This window comes from Doryrhamphus excisus, linkage group LG1, assembly GCF_037039965.1.
Source record: "Doryrhamphus excisus strain RoL-2023G ecotype Guam linkage group LG1, RoL_Dexc_Guam_v1.1, whole genome shotgun sequence".
NCBI classification, from domain to species: Eukaryota; Metazoa; Chordata; class Actinopteri; order Syngnathiformes; family Syngnathidae; genus Doryrhamphus; species Doryrhamphus excisus.
Genome location: NC_136357.1, coordinates 29,512,501 through 29,537,717, shown reverse-complemented (window position 1 = coordinate 29,537,717; position 25,217 = coordinate 29,512,501). Strand labels below are relative to the sequence as shown.

Genomic DNA, 25,217 nt, shown 5'->3' with positions numbered 1-25,217 from the left:
CTACTTAACAGCTCCATTGGGGCGGCAGCGCAAGTAATCTCCCGGCATTAATCAGGAATTCCAGCGTCCCCGGGACAGGTGGCGTTCAGGAAGCTCCCCAAAACTGGACGCCATCCCCCGCCAACTTCTGCAGCAGCCTGGAGCTCCACACCGCCGACACGGATTGTTTAGTCGTCCAATATGTCCTCCTGGACGGACACCAGCAGCTGGACTGGGATCTAACCAGTCATCCTGGGAGAAGGGGCTTTCCGTGACATCATGACGATCCCCCCTCTGGCGCCCCCGAAGCCAGCCCAGGGTGAGGGGACTGACGTGGGACTGACGTGGGACTGACGTGGGACACAAGGGGACGGCGTGGCGGGGGTCGTGGCGGCGATGAGCGGCTTGGACTCACCTTCTCAAAGACGGGCTTGTTGTTATTCACGTCGTCCACTCCCACGATGACCTGGGCGCTGGACGACAGGGCCTGCGGGCCGCCCGAGGCGTTGTCGTCCGTGGCGGTCACGTTGAGGACGTACGCCACGCCCTGCAGGCGAGGCGGCGGGCTGGAGCGCAGGCGGATCAGACCTGCCATCAAACATACGGAGCACGTCATGGGCCTTCTACTTTTATTTCACAATCAGCCATGTTGGATGATGGCCCCCGCACCACCCTCTGGACACCCGTGTTCCACCAGGATAGAGAGGCGAGTACAACGCTGTCTTCTTGGCTCTATTGCTCAAGGGTTGGGGTGCAACTCCTCTGCTTGGCTGAACATTGTCTACTACATTGGGTAAGAGGAGTGACTATAGGGGTGCTATTTCATGTCTAGAGGCCTCTAATCTTGTTAACCAGTATATTTACAGGGTGGTAAACAGGTTATATATGCCTAATACATCTTATTGTCTCTTATGGCTATTCTCTTATTAGGTAAAAGGAGGGTCAAGGTGACTATAGGGGTGCTATTTCATGTACGGAGAGCTCTAATGATGTGAAAACGTGTATTTCGAAGGTGGTAAACAGGTTGTCTATGTCTCATTCTCTTATGAGGTCTACTATATTACGTAAAAGGAGGGCCAAGGTGACTATAGGGGTGCTACTTCATGTATGGAGAGCTCTAATGATGTGGAAAAGATGGTGGCTTGATGCAGAAGGACATGTGATGGTCGGGTGCGGACACAATGAACAGTGATAAAGGAGGGATCGGTGTACTACATGAATGCTAGCATGTCTTCCAAAGCATTTCCAAAGCGAGCCGTAGGGGGCGCCATGACGGTCAGCGCCATTCCCTTGGAGTTCCCTCACGTGCGTGACGTTCGTGTGAGGGAAACGGCGCCACCTAGGAATGCGTGTGAAGGAAATGGCTTTGTCTCACAACTCGATGAAAGTCTTTGTCCTTAAAAAAAGGAAAAAGTGCCAGCGTCCATGACGAGTCGGCCTGATTGGAATTCTTAGCGTCCGGCCTTCATTTCTCCCGTCTGTGCTGTGATGTGTCTGGTGTGGGCGTCTCATCTGCATCCCACTCGGCTTTCAATGACTCTGTCTTTGTATTCATCTCAGTCCCGGCTGCTGCTCTGTTTACGCTCCGTGTGTGCGTGTGCATGTGTGTGTGTGTGGGCTTGAAGTGTGAACAGTGCTTATTACATGGTCCTTATCTTCACGGGCCGACCAGGTGATATCGCTGTCATGTGTTCATTTGCTTGCTGTTTTCAGACCAGAGCGGGAATTGAAATCATACGTGGTGCAGATATGAATGTGAGCGTGCACGTGCGTGTGTGCACGTGTGTAATATTCAGCCGTCTATCTCTGCTTAGCAGACGGGGGGGGGGGGGGGGGTGAGGAGAAAGATTACAGCCACAAGATGTATGATTAGGATGCTCTTTCTTTCTTTCACGCCGACTTTCTTCATCGCAATTGCACTCATGTCACATGTCATCTGTGTGTGTGTGTGAGTGTGTGAGTGTGTGTGTGTGAGTGTGTGAGTATGTGAGTGTGTGCGTGCATACGTTGCACAAGTGATGGAGGATTGCCATGGAGGGGGAGTGAGCCTTGAGGTGTTTGTCACAATAGCTGCTTCCTTGGCACTGCTGTGTGTGTTTACAGGTTGCGTGTGTGTGTGTGTGGGGGGGGGGGGGTGTAAGACAAACAAGGAGGGAAGGTGGAAGAGACTCCAATTTGCAACCACAGAGGTGTAAGGGGAGGACGCTTCGCCTCAAGGAAGACACACATTGCCTCACATCGATGCATGAATGCACACACACACACACACACACACACACATACACATACACACACACATACACACACACACGCCCGTACCCCCCCAACAGCTGCTACAAAATACAATTAGGCGGAGCAAGGAGGGTTTTTGTGTTTTTAAATCATTATTTTGGTGAGTAGTGAAGCATGACTTTTTCACTATGCAGATGTTGGTCTCCAACATGCCGTGCCGTCCCCCACGTGTACCCCCGCTTCAAGGCGTGTTTACATCATCCACCGTGCGTCTGTAGACATGAACACACGTCCTTGGCTTTCCTCCTAACATATAAAAACAGGTCAAAAGAGGCCAATACGTGATGAGAAACGTGATGGAAAACCTCCCTAACCTCCATGACCGCCATGTCAGCATTGCTGCCTTAGTGACGCTAGCGACTAGCCGGCTAGCGACTAGCTAGTCAGCTAGTCAGAAGCAAGCTAACGAGGGCGAAGCGGCGAGGACGACAACTAATTGTCTGCCAATCAATCAGGAAGAGTAAACGGGCCCGGACGTGTTTGATCCTGGCAGATGTTTTTCATGGCGGGAAGCGGCGTTCCAAAGGAGCCGGTCCCGTGAGGAGGAGGATTCAAGCGGAGCCCAGTTGTTGAAAAGGTTTTGAAATCCTCCTTCGGGGGATTTGGTTTCCATTCATGTATTCTTGGATTCCAAGTTAGCGGCAGCTACGTTAGCTACAGTCACTTTGATTCGTGTTGTCTTTAAAAGCGGAGGAGAAAAAACAAGAAGAGGAAAAAGACCAAACGTGTTCCATAAATGACATGGAACATGGAGGCTTTGAAACTGGTTTTCATTCCAGACCTGAGATCTTCTCATCAGAGAGCAGCAAAACGAGACGTATGAGGAATATTTATAGGTTCACGTTTCAGGTTAGCAACGTCTTCCTCTCCTCATCCCGGTGACGGCTTGTGCTTCCGTTAGCTCATCACTTCCTCTGCCGTCCTTCCTGCCGGGTTGGGGGGGCGGGGGGCGCACCTGCTCATGTTCCGTCATGGTGAAAAAAAACCTGACGAATCATGAGATCCCGTGGATGAGACGAGAACCCCCATCTGTAAGTTGGTGTACCTAATGAGAAGACCCTCCAGTCAACGGGCAGCCCATCATCTTACGCCGTCTTCCAGACAAGACGCCATCCGTCAACCATCCATCAATACCCATCAGGACCGCGACCGGCAGTCCGACATGGAGACGGCGCCAGGAAGTGGAAGTCTATTAAGCGTGGATATTGTTGGAGGCGTGGCCTCTGGCTGGCCCCCGCACTCAAGAAATGTGCACGCTATCTATTTCCATTCACCTCTGACCCCCCCCCCAACCCCCGACCCCCACGTCTTCTTCCTCTTCAGTATTCCAACCACGGCTGCTGATTCTCAACTAAAAGGAGAGTTTCAGCAGCTGCGTCCCCCCCCCCCCACCAGGACACCTTCATTCCAGCACCCAAAAGTACCTCATTATCCAAGCCGAGGCAGACCCTTATGAGGCAAGAGGAGCCACAACGAGGCCTGTTAGCTAATATGGGCATGCCTTAGTGGCGGGACGCTAACGGAGGATGCTTGACCCCCCCCCCCCCCGGCAAGGACAGTATTTTATGGAGCGGGGGGGGGGCTGCTCCACCCAGCCTGATTGGCACTTTGTGCACTTCTGGCCTGGACGTGTGTGGTCAGAAGATTAGGTACAGCCGCACATCCCCGTCCGCAGGAGGATGAGAAGGCAAGACTGCTTTGCTTCTTTTTCCACTTGTGTGTGTAGCATCAGCAACGTTAGCATCCATTTATTACAAACGGCTATGAAATATGGCTGTTCTATGATGACATACGCCAACACGCCATTAGCATGTTCCCATGGATCCTTACATGACAGTCAAACACGCGTGTCTATTCGATGTATTTATTGGCTCTATGCTAGCATAGCGGCCCCGCCCCAACATGAATATATACAGTCAGTGCCTGCGGGGCAGCAGCCATGAGAAGCAGGGTCCGCCGTGCGGGGGCGTTACATAAGGCCGGGATCAGACGCGGGTCAGGAGCGCACGGAGCACGGAACAGACCCTGCAGGTGCTTCCTTATTTATGGCTTCTAATAGTGCGGCCTGATCATCATATTGACCCGGCCGCTCCCCGCCGTAATGGCCGCTCCCCGCCGTAATGGCCGCTCCCCGCCGTAATGGCCGCTCCCCGCCGTAATGGCCGCCTTAAATCTGCCACAAACACACTGGATTTTTGGGCTGAGTTACTGGCAAATTAAGACGGGAGCGCGGCCAGCGGGAGCGCCGCCGGCTCACCCAAACGATGCCCTGAATCACGGCACGCGTGTGTGTGGGCGAGAGAGAGAGAGAGAGAGAGAGAGAAAGAGGAAGTGTGGATCTCCAGCATCAGTGGCGGCGGGAAAGGATGGGATGGAGAGCGATGGCGAGGGCGAGTTGGACGTGCTGGTCTTGCATCACGGAGATGATCAAATCCCTTTCAAGAGGAAGTAGGCGGCTCACCGAGGGGCCGTCATACCAGCGCTCACCCCCATCAGACATGTGGGTCCGCCCGGGGACACGCCCACCCACACACTGCCCCGCCCTTTCCCCCAATAAACATGGCGGAACAGCGACAGCCTCTTGTGTTAGGAAGCTAGCTGCATCGTCTAGCCAGGATTAGGACATTCCCAATCTGTGCTCCGTGAGGCACAATAAGGGTGTCCAAACGTTTTCCAGGAGGGTCACACAAAAAAACCAGAAGGATCGGGAGAACTTTGATCCGTGTTGTCGATAGAGGATGCCAAACGCAGGTCAATATATGCTAAACTATGTGAACAAGTCAATGTGTAATGTCCAATTCCATATCCAATTCCGTATCCAATTCCGTATCTCGTGAATGAAGAGTTGCCAAATAAAGACGGGCCTGCAGTCGGCACATCGCTGGCTAAAAGTCAAAGCAGGTTTTTCTTACCTTTCTGACTATCGATGACAAAGTTGCCCTCCTCGTTTCCTGACGTGATCCGGTAGGTGATCCCGTCTCCGTCCGGATCCTTTGCCAGCACGGTGGCCACCAGCGTGTTTGGACCGGCGTCCTCGGAGACGAACGTCCGATAGCTGAAAGAACGGCATATGACGACACGTTAGAATCCGTTTGGACCAGATGCTGGAATTGAGGTGCCCATTCCGATCCTGACACTGCAGCACCTCGTTGGATGACAAATGGCCGCCTAGAAGCGGCTTGAAACGCTGGGAGGAAGTGGAAATGTTCCGATGTCATGAGTGGGCGTGACCCCGTGACCCCGTGACCCCGTGCCCACGTGGCGTTTCTGCTTGTGGAGGTTCCTCCATCATGGCGGGACTTGCATGTTTCAACGTCTGACACTTCCCAGCGTTTTCCCCAGGGATGCTCTCGACAAGGTTGTCGCGGACGCCTGGAATGCCGTTTGTGAGCGTCAGACAGGCGTTGACGGGCGCGTTGATCTGTCGCTTTGCCGGCGACGTGCAGCCATCCTTCCGAGGACGCAAAGAGCGCCAATTAGGAGGCGTCACGGTTTGATTAGTGGAGATGAAGGGGCGTCCTGGAGCCGTCCGGGCCTGGCTGTGTGTTGGGGATCACAAAGGCAAACATGCAGATGTGGCGTGGTGGGGGGGCTGGGGGGTGTCGCCCCCCCATGGCATTTCAGGAGGTGGCACGTCTTTCATGTCCTGATCGATGTTGCAATCAAATGAAAAGCACTTCATACGCCAGCACACCCTAATTACTTTTTAACCTTCTTTTCACGTGACTGTTTTTATATGGGGGGGGTCCGCCTCCCCCAGGCCTGAGTCGTCCTGCCAAAATTAATTAGCCAATTTAATTATTGAGTTGATTTGCTTTTTACAAATGCAGGAAAGCGAGGAGGTTAGCCTGCTAGCGTGTTGAAGTTGATTCGGCGGAGGTGGGGGTCACTGATTGCACTATTCATCTAGGCCGCCCCCCCCCCCCACGCAGTGATTCATTAATCACCAACAAGCTGCTGGTGTGGAGTGAGACCCCCCCCCGTGTTGCCTTCTGCTGAGAATGGCGTGGCCTTCAAGGACTGGGAATGGAACCCCACCCCGCAGGTTCGTGACCACAGTGACGGGATGGCGTTCATACGTGTGCTCGTGTACGTTGGACCCTATCCGACCCCCCTATACGACCCCCCCATCCGGGATTTTGTATACGTAATCAGTAAGACAATACATAATTAGCTATGAAACGCGAGGCTGAGTATGCTAGCAGGAGGAATCTTCTACATCTTCTAATTATCCATTGGGTCTAGTATATTGACTAACAGGAGTGTAAAGGTGACTATAGGGCTGTTATTTCATGTCTATAGCGCTCTAATGTTAAAAAGCATATTTACAAAATGGTAGATATGTTTCTAATGTCTTATAGGTGTTATTTTCCTCTAACTATATCTAGTATATTGGCAAACAGGAGTGTAAAGGTGACTATAGGGGTGCTATTTCATGTCTAGAGAGCTCTAATCATGTTAAAAAGCATATTTACAAAATGGTAGATATGTTTCTAATGTCTTATAGGTGTTATTTTCCTCTAACTATATCTAGTATATTGACAAACAGGAGTGACTATAGGGGTGCTATTTCATGTCTAGAGGGCTCTAATCATGTTAAAAAGCATATTTACAAGGTGGTAAATATGTTTTTATGTCTTATAGGTGTTATTTTCCTCTAACTATATCTAGTATATTGACTAACAGGTGTGTAAAGGTGACTATAGGGGTGCTATGTCATGTCTAGAGGGCTCTAATGTTAAAAAGCATATTTACAAGGTGGTAAATATGTTTTTATGTCTTATAGGTGTTATTTTCCTCTAACTATATCTAGTATATTGACTAACAGGTGTGTAAAGGTGACTATAGGGGTGCTATGTCATGTCTAGAGGGCTCTAATGTTAAAAAAACATATTTATAAGGTGGTAAATATGTTTCTATGCCTTATAGGTGTTATTTTCCTCTAACTATATCTAGTATATTGACTAACAGGTGTGTAAAGGCGACTATAGGGGTGCTATCTCATGTCTAGAGAGCTCTAATCATGTTAAAAAGCAGGCGGTAAATATGTTTTCTATGCCATAAGCAGAATAATATGCCATGTGAAATGAATAGTGAATCCTACTTTGTGTATAAAAGTACCAATGCGGTTGTAGTTGCTAATGCTAATAATGACGGCAGGTGTGCCCCCCCCCCCGCTTGGACCGTCCAGCGTAGACGGCAGTAACAAGAGCATCACCCCCCCACACCAAAGCCAGCATCAAGTCATTCTTCAGCATGCATGGAATCAAGAGGAACGAGGAGGAGGAGAAGCCGTGGGGTTTCCATGGCAACAGCAAAGCAGCCATGATGGCTGATGGCCAGGTGACGGCCCACGGAGGAGGAAAGTGGCGTCCTGTCACTCAACAGCAGGTGAGAAGGCAGCCAAAGTGCTGGATTTCATAACCTGCCATCACCAAGGCTGGAATAACAGCCATTACCCCCGAAGGCAGGCGGGGGCTCCTGATGCTACACCTCATGCTACACCTCGTGCTACACCTCATGCTACACCTCATGCTACACCTCATGCTACACCTCATGCTACACCTCATGCTACACCTCATGCTACACCTCATGCTACACCTCATGCTACACCTCATGCTACACCTCATGCTACACCTCATGCGTTGGACTTCGGCTTCCATACCCAGCAGGCATTGAATAAATAAGTCAAAGAATAAAGTCCACATATTGCCCTAAATTACGGGAATAGTCGAAATATTAGAGCAATAAAATCGAAATATTACAGAAATAAATCATATAGCAATAAAATCTAAATATTATGGGAATAAAATCTAAATATTACAGATATAAATAATATAGCTGGACTACATAGAGTAGAAATAGTACTAGTATATAAGTTCAGTATATAATATATAGGTTGGTATAAATAATACCTGAAAGCTGGACTACATAGAGTAGAAATAGTACTATATAAGTTTAGTATATAGTATATAGGTTGGTATGAATAATACCTGAAAGCTGGACTACATAGAGTAGAAATAGTACTATATAAGTTTAGTATATAATATATAGGTTGGTATAAATAATACCTGAAAGCTGGACTACATAGAGTAGAAATAGTACTATATAAGTTTAGTATATAGTATATAGGTTGGTATAAATAATACCTGAAAGCTGGACTACATAGAGTAGAAATAGTACTATATAAGTTTAGTATATAGTATATAGGTTGGTATGAATAATACCTGAAAGCTGGACTACATAGAGTAGAAATAGTACTATATAAGTTCAGTATATAGTATATAGGTTGGTATAAATAATACCTGAAAGCTGGACTACATAGAGTAGAAATAGTACTATATAAGTTTAGTATATAGTATATAGGTTGGTATAAATAATACCTGAAAGCTGGACTACATAGAGTAGAAATAGTACTATATAAGTTTAGTATATAATATATAGGTTGGTATAAATAATACCTGAAAGCTGGACTACATAGAGTAGAAATAGTACTATATAAGTTTAGTATATAATATATAGGTTGGTATAAATAATACCTGAAAGCTGGACTACATAGAGTAGAAATAGTACTATATAAGTTTAGTATATAGTATATAGGTTGGTATAAATAATACCTGAAAGCTGGACTACATAGAGTAGAAATAGTACTATATAAGTTTAGTATATAGTATATAGGTTGGTATAAATAATACCTGAAAGCTGGACTACACAGAATAGAAAGTAGAAGTAGTACCTTCTTAGCATATCTACTTTGGATCCATCCTTTCATCCTGTACTATGTTTGCCCCCCCCCCGCATGCTAGCATGTCTGGCCCTACTCCGCCTGTGTCTGTGTCCCATGAGGCTGTGGGGGGGCACGGCTGATTGACCCCAGCTCAGCAGTCTGCTGCCAGAAAATCAGCCAATTAAAGAAGGTGGCGCCCCCACGGCGGCCCCCCAAGAGACGGAGGGGGCTTTGTAGGCGGGGAGGGGGCGGGAGCCCAGCCGGCTTCATCTCCCGCTCGCCGTCAGTCACATGACGGCCTCGCCGATCCGTGTCGACCGGTGACTAATCAGTGGATTAAAAAGTAATACTGCAATATTAAAAGAAACTAAGTAATTTTAGGACAATGATGCATAATATAATATTCGAATATTCTAATATTCGAATATTATGCATCTTAGCAAGACTTGGAGTGATTTGTGCAGCACGAACATAAGAAGAAATAAAACGTATGATGTCATTCTAGGAAAATGATCTTGTAGGAAAGGAGCATAGTACACGTACAAGCTGTACTACTACTACTACTACTACTACTACTACTACTACTACTACTACTACAGCTGGAAAAGGAGCGGGGCGGCACTCACGTGTGTTGGGAGAACTGGGGCGTCTCGTCGTTGACGTTGGCCATGCGGATTCGCACGGTGGTGGTTCCCGTGCGGGGCACCTGGCCCTTGTCCACCGCCATCACCACAAACTCGTACAGGTGGTTGGCTCGCTCGTAGTCCAGCGGGCCGGCGGGGAAGATGGTCCCGTGCGGGGAGATGGTGAAGTCGGGACTCAGCGTGTAGTAGGTCAGCTCCGCGTTCTTCTCCGAGTCGCAGTCGCTGGCGGAAACTGACGGAAGATAAACGAAGAACGGGAAGTTCAAGAATGGAACGCTGCATAAAGATATCATAGCCAGGATATGATACGTACTGTACATACAGTACGTATCCTCATGTGGCTTGCTAGCACACATCGTACAAGTCCGTGTGCTACACCTTCACTACCGCATGTTCCTCCATGTTCCTACTAGCTGTCAGTCATCCTCCATCTACAAGACAACCGCCACTGGAGGACGTACGCTGTCACTCCCACCGATAACACGTCAAGCTGTCTTCTCTGATTATATCTACTTCTTTGGGTGATACAACTCTAAAGGTTACTATAGGGGTGTTATTTTATATATGGAGAGCTCTAATGATGTTAAAATGTGTACTTAGGTGGTAAACATGATTTCTACATCTTATATGTCTTATTTTCTCTTATTGTGTCTACTATATTGGCTAATAGGAATGTAAAGGTGACTATAGGGGTGTTGTGTCATGTCTGGAGAGCTCTAATGGTGTTAAACGTGTATTTAGAAGGTGGTAAACAGGATTTCTACATGCTATTTAGTATGTCTTTTCTCTTATGATGTCTACTATATTGGCTAATAGGAATGTAAAGGTGACTATAGGGGTGTTGTGTCATGTCTGGAGAGCTCTAATGGTGTTAAACGTGTATTTAGAAGGTGGTAAACAGGATTTCTACATGCTATTTAGTATGTCTTTTCTCTTATGATGTCTACTATATTGGCTAATAGGAGTGTAGAGGTGACCATAGGGGTGTTATTTCATGTCAAGAGGGCTCTAATGGTGTTAAAAAGTGCATTTTGAAGGTTATACACAGGTTTGCTATCACGACGAACAACAGCGAGCTAACGGGTATGTCCTCTTCAGGGCGGTACAGGTGGCCGGGCGATATCGCGGGCATCTGCAGTGTGACGGTGTGGGCCGTTGGATGAATAAATGTTTCTGAAGGTGTGTGCAGGATCGGGAATCCATGCGGGCCGAGTCACGAAGTGATTGCGTTGCAGAAAGCGCAACACCCCTGGGACATGAACAAGCACATTTGGCGCTAACAAGAACTTTCCAGCATCAAACTCTCAATTCTCCAATTTACCTTACTTTGCATGTGACACGCACACGAAGATGAATGAAGAAGGTGCAGATGTACTTCCATCTTTAATCTTCATGTCCCTGATCACAAACAGACGCCTCCCTTTGCTTCACGGCGACATGTTGTTGATTTGTTTGATTCGCTAATTGCGCTGCTATGTTCTCCTCCTTGGTGGAACGCCACCGCGTGCTCAGCTGGGACGCTCACGCTGTTTGTCACCGACTAAAGAAAAAGATCCTCTACCTGCCCATCACAGCCTCCTGCTGCAAATAGAAAAGAACATGCCAATCACAGCCTTTTACCTCCCACCCAGCAGGACTGCTGACTTACAAATGGAATATTTTCATACGGAAATCATAGAAAACATCTTTACTGCCTTCCAAAGACATCGCTTTTACATCATTAGAGCCCTCTAGGCATGGAATAACAGCCCTATAGTCACCTTTACGCTCCTATTCCCAAAGTCAAATATTATGGGATATCATATATATAAACTAATATTTGGACATTTAAAAAAGGTTTTAGTTTGCCAGCTCGGTGAAAAGCTGAGGGCCACGACCTTCTGAGAAGAAGAGCTGCATCTGATTGTTCTGATCACCTATGGCCCCCCCAGGAGGGAAACAGGCGCAGGCAGCCCACCCTTGCTGTGGCCCCCCCAGGAGGGAAACAGGCGCAGGCATCCCACCCTTGCTGTGGCCCCCCCAGGAGGTAAACAGGTGCAGGCAGCCCACCCTTGCTGGGGCTGACGGATTCTCACCTTGCAGCAGCGACGTTGCCGTCATCACCGTCTCGGGAACGCCATCCTTGCTGTAGATGGACTGCAGGAACTCGGGAACGCAGTCGTTCTCATCCACGATGATGACTCGCACCTGGGGGAGGGGGGGGGGTCACCATTTGATGGACTTCACTGCTTGTGGGGGTGTCATGCAACTTCATGTCAAAAACCCCAACTATCCCTTTAAATTTCCCCATGATGCACCGCGTCCGAGAAACCCAACCTCAGCTTCCCTCTGGGCTTTGAGTGCCGGGTCCTCCAGCCCCCGAAGGCATCATTGTGGCGCCATCCGCCATTTCTATGCTTTTGATGCTCCTCCAATGGAGTGTTTTTTCCTAAACTGCATTAAGGGAATGTTGTTCATCTTGAATTCATATTGGTACATGTTTGTATGTTTCCAAGGTACAACTCTTGAGTGTGAAGTTGTATTTTTTTTTAAATCAATCCAATCTGGGCTGCAATGGATTTGGTTCGCAAGCTTCAACTGGTCCATATGGGAGTCAACCCTGCAGGGCCTTCCACTAAGTCCACTTTCACACCCGTGCCCGCTGAGCATGCTGGGAACTGTTGTTCTCCACATGGGCATCATCTTCTGGCAGATGCGGCAGACTGGCTGCCTTCAGCTTTCATGCAGGACAAACACAACAGGAGGCGAGGCAACACACACACACACACACACACACACACACACACACACACACAGCATGTAAATAGCGCTGACATTAATTCCTGCAAGGTAGGATGAAATTCTGTAAATCACTAAATCCTTTGGTAAATATCAGCAGGAAAAGGAAAACAAGATCTGACCATGCCAGCTGCCGTAGGTGGCGTGTGTGCGTGTGTGTGTGTGTGTGTGCATACGTGTGTGTGTGTGTGCGTGTGTTCATGCAGACTGGACACGCCAAGGCTGGCTGGTCACATGGTACGCTCGTGTCCCCACGGACATGCAGGATGGAGCAAGAGGGAGCGTGGGGCGGATCCAGCAGGTTGATGGTGGCAGGGTGGCAAGGTTATGGTTATGGTTATGGTTATGGTTATGGTTATGCTATGTTTATGATAAAGTATATAGCACATGCTACATGCACATCCAGACACAATCCAAAGCATCTGATCATCTCCTTCAACACCACAAACCACTCTCACACCTCCATCACCTCGTGTATAAAAGTACACAGTGTGCAGTATTCCTGTGAGCACTAGAGTATTCCATTATCCTCTTCAGGCCAACTAATGACTGACACAACTTTACATCATCATCATCATCATCATCATCATCATCATGGAGGCCCAGTGGCCACTTGATTAGGTACGCCATGCAAGGAAACTGTGATCGGCACATTGGCATGTGTGTATGTTCTTACCACTACTACTACCACTACTACCACCAGTACTACCACTACTACCACTTATCACTACCATCCAGCTTTCATACGTATGGCTCATTAAATGACAGGTATTGGTATATTCATCATATATATACGTATAAGTATATAAGTAGAGGTGTATTTCAAGTATAGAGGTGTATTTCAGGAGGAGATGCTGTCCTATATGCCAGCCCTTGTTGGGGGGGGGGGGCATCCTGCTGGAAAGAGGTCCTGCAATCAAGCGCCAGAAGTGAGTGAGGTCATTTCGCTAATTGCTGCAATGCAAATCAACTCAACTCTCCAAAGTGTCCTTGAACTCAGCACAGCCGGGCCTTCTGCTCGGCGCCGAGCAGGCGCATTTTTTCTTGTGTTTGGTTTGGCGTCGTTTAGCCGCGCACACGGAGGCGGCTCAGGAGGCGGAGGAGGAAGGTTCCGGCTCCACGCCACTGATGGTTCCGTGGGCGTGGGGTTCAGAGAGCGCGGCCGGCTACGTGGGCCAGGCGCCAGGCTGAGGAGCGGGGGCGGGCCGACCGGCGCCAGACTCGTTCCGCTTTTCTCTGCTCCGCTAAAGTCCAGAGAGTCCTGCTGGTCCTGAAAGCCAAAGGTGCTCAGAGCGGACCGCTGGAGTTCAGGAGAACATACTTCGGCCCCGAGGCAGGACGTGCCGAGGTGCTCAACATGGAGGGAAAACACCACGCTACGTCTACCGGGCGCCATGGTTTGGATGGACACGGGAACAAGCGCGACGCGTGACAACCACATGACCTTCGAACGCCACCCTCACCAACTCCATGACAACACCCAAGCGGGCTTCGCTACACATCTTTTAAAAAAATCATGGAGGCAAATGGAATGGATTTCTTTCAATGATCTAAACGGCCCCCCATACGAAAGACCACCAACCTCGGCAGCGCTGCTCATGCTGTCCTGGTTCTCGCCGGCCCGGACCAGCAGCAGGTAGCGGTGCTGGTCGCTCTCGTAGTCGATGGGCCGCGTCAGGCTGATCTCGCCGGCCTCAGGCGAGATGGAGAAGAGGCTGCTGGGATTGATGAGCAGGCTGTAGCTGATCGGCTTCTTCTGGAAGGAGACGGCGGGCGTGACCAGGAAGCTGCAGGGACCACAGGGGGAGGGAGGGGAGAGGTGACCAAGATGATCCGGTAAGAACCAAACAGTACCAAAGGTGTGCTGCCCTTCTCGTACGTATACCTCATACCGCAGCACGCACGATACAATCAAATATGGCCGACCATTCACGACCTGCCTGCTGTTGCCTGCTTATACATTTCACAGGAAGTTTACCACCACCAGGTTAGCACCACCAGGTTAGCACCACCAGGTTAGCACCACCAGTTTAACACCACCAGTTTAACACCACCAGGTTAGCACCACCAGGTTAGCACCACCAGGTTAGCACCACCAGTGTCCATTAGAGGCTGAACCGTGAATGCCATCTATCGGTATCTAACGCCATCTATTGGTGTCTAATGCTATCTATCGGTATCTAACGCCATCTATTATATCTAACGCCATCTATCGGTATCTAACGCCATATATCGGTATCTAACGCCATCTATTATATCTAACGCCATATATCGGTATCTAACGCCATCTATCGGTATCTATCGGTATCTAACACCATCTATTATATCTAACGGCATCTATCGGTATCTAACGCCATCTATCGGTATCTAACGCCATCTATTATATCTAACGCCATCTATCGGTATCTAACACCATCTATCGGTATCTAACGCCATCTATTATATCTAACGGCATCTATCGGTATCTAACAGCATCTATCGGTATCTAATGCCATCTATTATATCTAACGGCATCTATCGGTATCTAATGCCATCTATCGGTATCTAACACCATCTATCGGTATCTAACGCCATCTATTATATCTAACGGCATCTATCGGTATCTAACGCCATCTATTATATCTAACGGCATCTATTATATCTAACGGCATCTATCGGTATCTAATGCCATCTATCGGTATCTAACGCCATCTATCGTATCTAATGCCATCTATTATATCTAACGGCATCTATCGGTATCTAACGCCATCTATCGGCCAGATGGAATCAGCATAAAGAGCAGACCGACGCCCCCCTTTCTCAGGTCTTCCTTCTCACACAGCACAACAAGTCAAGTACTTCCTGAAACTGCCAAGACCAGAGTCCTGATCTAAGCCAGATAGGAACCCTCCGGAGAACCATTCCAGCGTGTTCCACTTTGAGTGAGAACTTACGGCTGTCCCTCGGGGGTGTTCTCCGGGATGGCGATGGTGAAGGAGGCGTTGGTGAACTGTGGCGGGCGAGGTCCGGCGACAACCGACACCACGGCGGGAACGCTGCGACTCCCCAGGCGGTCGGCGGCCACCACGGTCAGCAGGTACTCGCGGTCTCGCTGCAGCGGGAGGCCGGTGGTGCGCACATGGCCGCTCTTCCTGTCCACCTCGAAACGCCCGTCCCCGCCTGGACACACAAGGACTGCAGTTCAACCGGGGCCAGGTCTACCAGATCTGAACCAGGCTAAACGACTTGACAGAACTAGCTTTCGTCTTTCCAAAATGAAGAACCGCTTGAGAATCTTGATCTGAGATGTGGAGGTTCAGGGTCTGATCTTGGATCTCTGGTGGGCGTCGCCATGGCAACCAAGCCAAAAGGGAAACCCCCACCCGTCCTGAGTCTTTATTGGACTTCGAGGCCTGCGGGGGCTGCCGGGATCATGCTCTTGTTTCTCCCTCCAGACTTGATGAGGCGTGACAGCTCGTTGACGCGCGTCACGCTAAGAGACGTCTACGCCACGCCACGGCCACCATGCCACGGCCACCATGCCACGCCCACCATGCCACGCCACGGCTAAAAGCGACAACAAAGTTTGCCATCTCCACGTCAGCCTGGCGGAGGACGAGCCTTTCATGCGTTGTCACCTTCCTGTCTGGCAGTCGTGGCGTGACATCATTGCAGGTTTTACTTCTTCAGCTGCTCCCCAAACGGGGGGGCCAGTGGGGGGGGGGGTAATCACATTTCACTCAGCAGGAGAAGCAATTATTTTGTGGCGGAGGAGATGTAATTGTGTTAGAGAAGAAAGGATCTACGTGTGCATGAAATATGCATCAACTAACAAAAAGGCTTTCTTTGTTTGGACGTACGTTCAGCACGCTTGCTCCCACTTCCTCCCACTTCCTCACACGCAAACAGCTCGGAAGTCCAACGGCTGTCAGGTGCCCCCCCCCCCCCCCTTGGGTTCCCACCAACAAACACCTCTAAAGTTCATTGGGGGGTACACTGCACTCAGGCACACGCTCCGAGCAGCCCACTTGACTCCACAGACGTCTCTGGCAAACTTTGGTACTTTTCTCCTGCCACAGTGCTGGTGCCACTGGGGGCTGGTGAGCGTCTTGGGGGGGGCTGCATGGGTGTCTGCCCCTCCTCGGCGAGTCATAATTCTACCGAGCAGGTAATCACGGTGCAGCCCTAAATGATAGCATACTGTGGAATACGAGAACACTGTAACAAAAGCAATGAACAGTAATTTCTCAAGTGATTAACTGATTAACTAATGATTAATTAATTGGAGCTTTTAAATGACACCAATTCAACCAACATCAGCAATTAAACGAATGGAAAAGACACAACAAAACAAGAAACAAGCTAGGACTTGATAGGACAGCTCCAGGCATAACAACATATTGTTTTTATGTTTGACACTTCCATGACGGAATGTTGGAATGTTATTGGCCAGCGTTAAACAGACGGATGACGCAACCCACCGTCAGACAGGAAGTACTCCACGTCACCGTTGAGCCCCTCGTCGCCGTCCTGCGCGTGGAGGCTGTAGACCAGCGAGCCCACGGTGGCGTCGGGCGACACCACGGCGAGATAGGGCGCCGGGACCATGTGCCATTCGGGAACGTTGTCGTTGATGTCGGTCACGGTCAGCTCCACTCGGACCAGGTACCAGTCCTGACCTGAGGGGGGAGCATGGAGAGGAAAGCACCGTCACATGTTGACGAGAGCCAAGGATGACTTCCTGTTGTTGTCTATCAGCTGTGGCGGCAACGCAACACAACGATGATACGGTAGACGTTGTGTTGCGTTGATGCCGTCATCCATCGTCTTAGGACGCCACTTCCTGCTGAACTTTGGTCAGGAATGTTGGCCGCTCAGCTCATTCTTAAAATGGCTTGATTTGTCAACAGTACGTTCATCATGATTAATAATACTAATACTAATAATAATGACGAATAAGTACGTCAGCTGGACGTACATATGATGAGCATCATAAATATTCCATGCATGTCATCCTATGTTATAGATATGATGCTAACAGTCACATATAATTGCTATTTTCCTACTTGAATTGGTGCTTCAGCCTCCAAAACAAACTTTTGAAAAGTCCAATCTTCAGTTTGTTTTTTTCCCCACAGCAGATTGTTCCTCCGTTGGTAACCACGGGCAACCGTGATGCATTAGCCGCTCGCAAGCAACGACAACGCCATTTTCCATCAAAGGTTACAGAAAGCACAGCAGACACGTTTTGTGTTGAATACTCCGAGCAGCGTTCCTCTAAATATTCCCAATGATGTGTACTTCCTTCTCCTGAGTGCTGTCGCCGTCAGATGGCCACGTCTGTAAAACACGTGTAGGAGCGGCTCGGCCGACGGGAGACTGCGGAGCGGCGTGTGACAACAAAGCCTGAAGCCTTTAGAAGTGTCTTCATGCTGGCAGCCTCGCAGACAGAGAAGCGTTGGCAGATAGCTCCAAAGAAACCTTGGATCATCTCCTCCATGTTTCTTCATGAGGAAGGCTGGGAATCAGCATTTTGCTGAGTCGTGCGCTAGACCCAATCAGGAGTCGATCAGGACACAAAGTACACACTGCAACAATCCTGACTGGTCCGGGGGGGGGGGGGGGTGAATCCCGTTCATTGGCTCACCCACACTTGGCTAATTGGAGTGTTTCTATTGCAATTAGCGTTAGCATAGCTATTTTAGTGATGGAATTATTGGCATCATACCAGCCTGATGATGATCAAGCCTCATTCTGTCACATGATAACACAGGAGTTGGCAAAGCACACTTTTATGCTTTTGACATGAAAATATGTTACTTTATGGCGTCCATGATGGCCACAGTTTGACCCTGGAACTGACAAACAGGTGAAGCATAAAGGACGTCATGTCAGCCAATCAGAAGGCGCCTTTTCTTGCCATCTCTTGAAGGCGGAGGTCAGACGGCAACAGCAGCAACATGGCGGCCGCCTGCTAACGAGTCATGATAATCAGTGCGGCGCTAGCTGCGGCTCGGGCGACAGCAATCATCGGCACACAAACACAAACACACCAACACACCAACACACCAAGACAGGTGCTGGAGTTGACTTTAGCTGGCGTTTGCACGCCTCGCCAACACTTTGGATGACGAGCACGTCTGAGAGGCGTTGACATTCCGTGGTAACACAATCAACTTGTGTGCAAGATGAAAGGCGCGTGGAGACGAGGAGATGGTGCAATCAGGCAACATGTTGCGTGTGTGTGTGTGCGTGTGTGTGTGTGCGTGTGTGCGTGTGTGTTGTGGTGTCGCTCGGCGGGGACAGGATGGAGGGAGGCTGACGAGATGTGACCCGGTGGTTGTTATAGAAACAGCGGCGCAACACCAGGACGGAGGTGGGCGGGGGGGCGAAACCAAAGAAGCACAGATGTAGAGTGTGTGTGTGTGGGGGGGGGGTTGGAGGTCAAGGGGCGGGGCCTTGCTCTGTCTTCCTGGCTGTGCTTGTGGCAGATGAAGACTAATTGGCTAAGAGGACAATGCAGCTTTGGAGGAGCAGATGACTCATAAATCCACACACCGATACACTTGGGGGGGATGCCAACACACACACACGCACACACACGCACACACACGCACACGCACACGCACACACACACGGTGCCAGCTAATAACGATCATCAGCAGATTAGCCGCTAATGAAGGACCACGAGGAGAGCAGCCATCGCTCACACAAATGCTTCTAATGAAGCGAGCAGCCCCCGCCATCCACCCCCTCCCAATTAACGACAGCCTCCCACCCCCACCCCCACCCCCACCCCGCTCCACCTCTCTGGCCAAGTAAGGCGGGGGCCCGGTCCTGCCGGGTTGTGGTGGGGCGATACCCCAGCACCTAAACCACTGTGGTGGGTTCCTTCCAACGAAGCCTCTAATGAAGCTAAGACGGCAACGTAGGATAGGAGGCACAGCAAGACACCATGGGAGGTGGCAAGGAGGTGGCAGGATTAGGATTAGCGTCAGGGTGAGGATTAGGGTTCGGATTAAGATTAGGATTAGGTTTAGGGTCAGCATGAGGGTCAGGTTTTGGTTTAGGGTCAGGATGAGGGTCAGGTTTTGGTTTAAGGTCAAGATTAGGGTCGGGATTAGCGCCAGGAAGGAGTGCGGCACGAAAGCCAAGCCGATGCTTTGATGCTGTGGCGTTGCCGTAAGAAGCGAAAGTGAAAGTGTTGTTTGTGACAGGAAGCAGCGGAGCCGAGCCAAGCGAGGCCGTGTGACTCGTGCAGCGCCGGGTCAGCAAATGTCTAATTAGCCAATCAGACGGCTGGCTCGTTGTCTCCAAGATGTCTCCCAGCAGGCAGCGGCGTTCGCGTGTTTGTGCAGCCGAGTGCGACGGCGCTCGAGGAGATGCGACCCGAGGACCGCCGTGTTTCTCCGCACCCTCGGCCACCTTTGACCCTCATTTCCTCAATGTGGCCCTCATGCGCTGACACTCGTGCGCGGCGGCTCTTAGCGTGACTGCGCCCGGCCTTGTTAGCATGCGGCACACACTCGTTGGCCGACAGAAGCTCATTGTACCTGACGCACACAACCTTTGTGTGTTCGCCGGAGATAAGACGCCCGCACGAGGCCGGCCGTGCAGGAGACAAGGCGAGGGGAGCGAGGGGGGAGGGGGGGAGGGGGCGAGGGGGCGAGGGGGGCGAGGGATGCTAGGAGGCAGACAAGAGACACTTAATTAAATGTTCCGTGTGAGGATTACAAGGCGCTAACCTGCTTCCATCCATAATGTTCTTCCATGAAAAGCTGACAGCGTCTTCCTCGGCTTTCACCAGGAATGGCATTTGAACAAAGCTCTTCATGACACAAATGCAGTTCTCCCCTCATACGTGTCCTCCGGGGAGAAGAAGACACATTCCATTTGCACACGCTTTTACACACCTTCCTGGAGCACCAATCAGGTAGACGTCTAAGAGACCAGGCTGGAGAGACCATCTTATAGGTGGAGGGTGCTGGGGGAGGGGGGCCCGCAGGGGGGAGAAGCAGGGAAGACCAAAGAGGAGATGTTTAAGCAGCGACGTGTTGCATCTCACAGGAAACGTACTGACATCTTATCCCCCCAAAGATGGTCTCATTCCACGGGAAGCGTGGGAAGAGATAATCCAACTGTACCACGGAAAGGCGCTTTAGAGTAGTCAGTGTACAGCTTGCACAGCGGTGTACATTTACTACGCACCGACAATGAGAGCACAACCATTATTGTGGAAATATCTGATAACTGTGTCTTGCAGTGCATGAGTGCCGCCGGCGCTGCGGTTCATTGAGTGCTGGTAATCCCAGCACGTACCCTGGCATGTCATGAGACAGCACCGCATGCACTGTCCTCCGTAGATCTTGGCCTTAAAAGGACTATGCAGTGGTGGTGGTGTGCATGAGTGCTTCCTGCCCTGGGGAGCCGTGGTTCATTGAGGGCAAGGTGAATTCCGACGTGACAAAAGACAAAAGGCGGTTTTCCATCATAAGAAGTCCAAACACACTTCCTAGTCAGCACTCGTGTGGCGTCCTCCAGGGGAGGAACCTCCAGCATCCAGCGATGGCGTCAGCACTCGTGTGGCGTCCTCCAGCATCCAGCGATGGCGTCACCACGGAGGAGCGGAAGGCTTCCAGTAACAACCTGGGCAGTGATTCCATGCCCAAGAGGATTAAGGCGCTGCTCCCAATCCCGATGTTTGCATATTTGACTTTCAGGAAGCGGTCCAAGTGCCTGAGACGCGCACGAGTGCTGCTAGCTGTCTTCACTGATGATGTGAGTCCAGCCAGCATCTTTTAACAAGCCTTTTGGGCGCCATCATTAATGAAGCGCGGCGTAGAAGGACAGCTTTATTCTCCCGCTCTGCTTTGTTTTGACTTATAAGCGACTTTGTCTTTTAATCAGCCTGTTTTTAACCCCCATCGCCCCCCAACATCGCCCCCCCTCGCCCCCAACTCCCCCCATCGCCTCTAATTGGGCTTCCTGAGATGAGGCCACTTAGCGTTGGGGTCTTAGCGGCCGCCAGTGTGTGTTTACATCTGCCGCACGTCTACGAATTAGACCAGGCAAAGACTCTTTAAACATGCAACCCATCCCTAATGAGCTGAGACTGGGGGGGGGGGGGGGGGGGCTGTGCTGGGACTTCCACAGGTCACATGACGTCTTTCTCTCTCTCCGCATCATGCCAATCACGTATGCGTCGTTTTCCTTTTCCACGCCCGCATCGTATGCCGAGGCAGCAGATGTTGCGAAGGCAGCGAGCGCCGGAAGCGAGGCCGACGGACGCATCTGTCGCCATCCGGCGCTCCGAGGATGGGGGGCCGTTTGGGCGCATTGGGGGAGCGCCACGGAGGGGCAGAATAAGAGAAAACAAGGCATTGAAAACCTGATTAGAGCCCTCCAGACATGACATAGCACCCCTATAGCCACCTTTACACTCTATTCGCCAATAGAGTAGACATCATAAGAGAGAATAAGGCCCTGAGTGATGTGGGGGGTGTACAGTTGACTTTCCTATCATATAATAAAGTCAATGAATACAAAGAAAACTAAATCTGAAGCATCAAGCTGAGTGCAAATGAGGGGGATATAGGGCTGTTATTTCATGTCTGGGGGCTCTAGTCTGTACGCATCCAGATGCTGCATGCCGTGTAGAAATAGAAGCATGGGATGTGCTGGCGTTCCCAGGAAGGAAGAGAGAAGTGTCTCGCAGCTTTCTCACGGTGCCACAAACATGAGCGGCTAACGGGATTAGGATTAGCGTCTGCTTTGATGTGACTTTCAGGAGGAAATGGACGTGGAAGATTCCTCCTTCCCGTGTGGTCGCCCAACATCTCATCATCTGCTGCTTCCTCCTCAACCTGCTCCTCAACCTGCTCCTCACCTCTGGACACTCCTCTTCTGATGGCTCCTCCTCCTCTTCTTCTTATTTTTCGCTTTCTGGTGCTTCCTTTCCTTTCTTCTTCTTCATGTTTTCTTCATCTTTTTCTTCTTCTTTCTTCCTCTTGTTCCGGCTCCTCCGCTTCATCTCCATCTTCTTCTTCTTCTTCTGCACCCTCATCACAAACACTAAAAGCCTTTTAGTCCATCAGAAGACCGAAGAAAGTCATTGGTGGAAAAGACACATGAACTACGTGGAAAATCCCATCCCTAAAAAACCTGTTTTGGTGCCTCGGAAGGCGAGTTGGCCTCTAGTGGAGGATGCTGTGTTCGAGCACCGTTAGAGCTAGCGGCTAGTAGGTAGTACTAGTGCTAGTAGCTAGCAGCTAGTGCTAGTGCTAGCAGCTAGTACTAGAGCTAGTAGCTAGTACTAGTGCTAGTAGCCAGTAGCTAGCACTAGAGCCTGTAGCTAATACTAGTGCTAGTAGCTAGCAGCTAGTGCTAGTGCTAGCAACTAGTACTAGAGCTAGTAGCTAGAGCTAGTAGCTAGTACTAGAGCTAGTAGCCAGTAGCCAGTAGCTAGTAGCTAGTACTAGAGCTAGTAGCCAGTAGCTAGTAGCTAGTACTAGAGCTAGTAGCTAGTACTAGTGCTAGTAGCTAGTACTAGAGCTAGTAGCTAGTAGCTAGTACTAGTGCTAGTAGCTAGTACTAGAGCTAGTAGCTAGTAGCTAGCACTAGTGCTAGTAGCTAGTACTAGAGCTAGTAGCCAGTAGCTAGCACTAGTGCTAGTAGCTAGTACTAGAGCTAGTAGCCAGTAGCTAGCACTAGTGCTAGTAGCTAGTACTAGAGCTAGTAGCTAGTAGCTAGTACTAGTGCTAGTAGCTAGTACTAGAGCTAGTAGCTAGCACTAGTGCTAGTAGCTAGTACTAGAGCTAGTAGCCAGTAGCTAGCACTAGTGCTAGTAGCTAGTACTAGAGCTAGTAGCCAGTAGCTAGCACTAGTGCTAGTAGCTAGTACTAGAGCTAGTAGCCAGTAGCTAGCACTCGAGCTAGCCAGCAGGAGCCACGCAGGGCAACGCCACCAAAGCGATGAAGGATGAAAGACGTCCACGACTTCCTGCTAATTTATGCACAAACATTCCCGGCAGATGATCCGTGGAGTCGATTACGTTTGACAAGAATGAGAGCGTGTCTTCCTGGAGATAATCCAGAGAACATCCCGTCAAAGCCTTCATGGAGATTATTGATGCAGCAGGAGGTGTCGCCATTAGCAACAACACTTAGCTGCCTCCTCGCCAATCACAGTGATTGATTGACTGGCTGCTTGGGAATGACACCCCAGGACTCATCAAGGTCCTTCAATCACTCTGTGCTAGGCATCATAAAGCTGGGGGGGGGGGGGAGGGGGGGTCTGTGCTTTTCAGTCTTGTTACCTCCTCCAAGGTTTGTGTGGCTGAAACTTCCTGTTTCAAACGATGAAGCTGGATGTCAGGTCAAAGACAGGTGCCCCCCCAGACCCCCCCAGGCCCCCCCACCAGTCCAACCAGGAAACAGATTAGAATCCACCCAAACACGTGGAACCTTTCAGTCAATGGGTCATTAGGGTGGCGGTGGTATGCTGGAGCCTATCCCAGCTAACTATCCCAGTGAGATGCCCAAGCGGAGTCCAACACCGGACTGTGAGGACAACACGCTGACCACTAGACCACCGTGCGGCCCGACCGTGAAGCCACGATTCTTCCAAGAACATCCCCGTCCAAACGTGGAAAGGAGGAAAACTGACAAGTTTTGCGCTAGTTGGAGTTTTTGTTTCTTTTTCTTATCTTGTGGTTTCCAGAGTTTCACAGCATCACGTCGTCTTCAGCATCTGCTAATTAGCACGGCGTGCGTGTCATGGGTCGGGTCGGGTCACCCCCCCCCCCAACACCACGGCGCACCCTGACACTGCGGGCTTCTGTGTGGACCGCACGTGTCAGAGAGCGAGAAGAAAAACGAGGTTAGCGCCGCCATGCTAGCAAACACTCTTAATTGGCCCATCCTTCGTGATATCGAACACGACGTATGAATGAAACCCTGAAGGTCAGAGCTGATGGACCCATGGCGGAGCGGCCTTTTAAGACGTGAGGCGAAGCCTGCTATGTTGCAGGGGGCGTATACGGGCTGGGGGGGTCAGAGGAAGGTGGATCCAAGATCTGCTATCATGATCACCTCATCCAGGATCGTATCGTTTGCGTCCTTGTCACAGGCTCCACCCCCCCCCGCCCTGTCATGTTTGTGTCGCTGTCATCTTCGGCAAGATGATGATGCCAGATGGCAAGCGGTCAGCGTGACACGCCGCTCACGGCGTTGTGCTGTTTGAGGGTCGCACGTAAAAGGAAATACGCTGATTAAAAAAAACACAACCTCAAGCTGAACGCACACACACACACACACACACACACACACACACACACACATCCATATTCATCAATTGTTTACGTTATCGGCGCTTTGTGTGTTTTCATGTGACCTTTGACCCTGCAACCTCAGCTGCACTGCGTTTGATATCAGTCCAAACCTGAAGTGATTCCGAGGCGTCGCCATTGGCTGATGGGGTCAGCTGACTTCCTGTGTGTTTTCTTCTTCTTCTCCCCTCAGCACGCCTCGCTGAGGCTGAGCCAAAAAAGCCAAAGAAAAAGCCCCCCTCCCTCCCTCATGACCCAGTGGCTCAGACGCTGTCCCGAGTGAGCCGCCCCTCCCCCGGCGGACGTGAATAATGTTCCGATTTGAAGGGAGTTCTCGTTAATTTGCGCTTAACGGCTTAACGTCGGCGCTTAATGTCGCCGCCATCAGTCAAGGCACGGCGGCAGACGGCGGCGGACTCGGGCGCTCGGTCGGCAGGCGCCTTTTTCATCAGAGAGGACGTGATTCCGTTCTAATGAGTTCCCACGGAACAGA

The 25,217-nt window shown here is 50.3% G+C and overlaps 1 protein-coding gene across 7 annotated transcripts in view; it reads right to left on the bottom strand.

The window, feature by feature from the left end:
- The window catches only part of LOC131131824 (neural-cadherin), a 122,831-nt gene that overhangs the window by 55,844 nt on the left and 41,770 nt on the right, over nt 1-25,217 (bottom strand). For all 7 annotated transcript variants that reach the window (XM_078793515.1, XM_078793517.1, XM_078793519.1 and 4 more), the window contains 7 exons: nt 16,881-17,078; nt 15,354-15,579; nt 14,003-14,207; nt 11,718-11,829; nt 9,625-9,874; nt 5,184-5,326; nt 395-567 (listed from right to left, as the gene is read on the bottom strand). In XM_078793515.1, the coding sequence (XP_078649641.1) occupies nt 395-567; nt 5,184-5,326; nt 9,625-9,874; nt 11,718-11,829; nt 14,003-14,207; nt 15,354-15,579; nt 16,881-17,078 (1,307 nt within the window). The remainder of the gene's footprint in view (nt 1-394; nt 568-5,183; nt 5,327-9,624; nt 9,875-11,717; nt 11,830-14,002; nt 14,208-15,353; nt 15,580-16,880; nt 17,079-25,217) is intronic.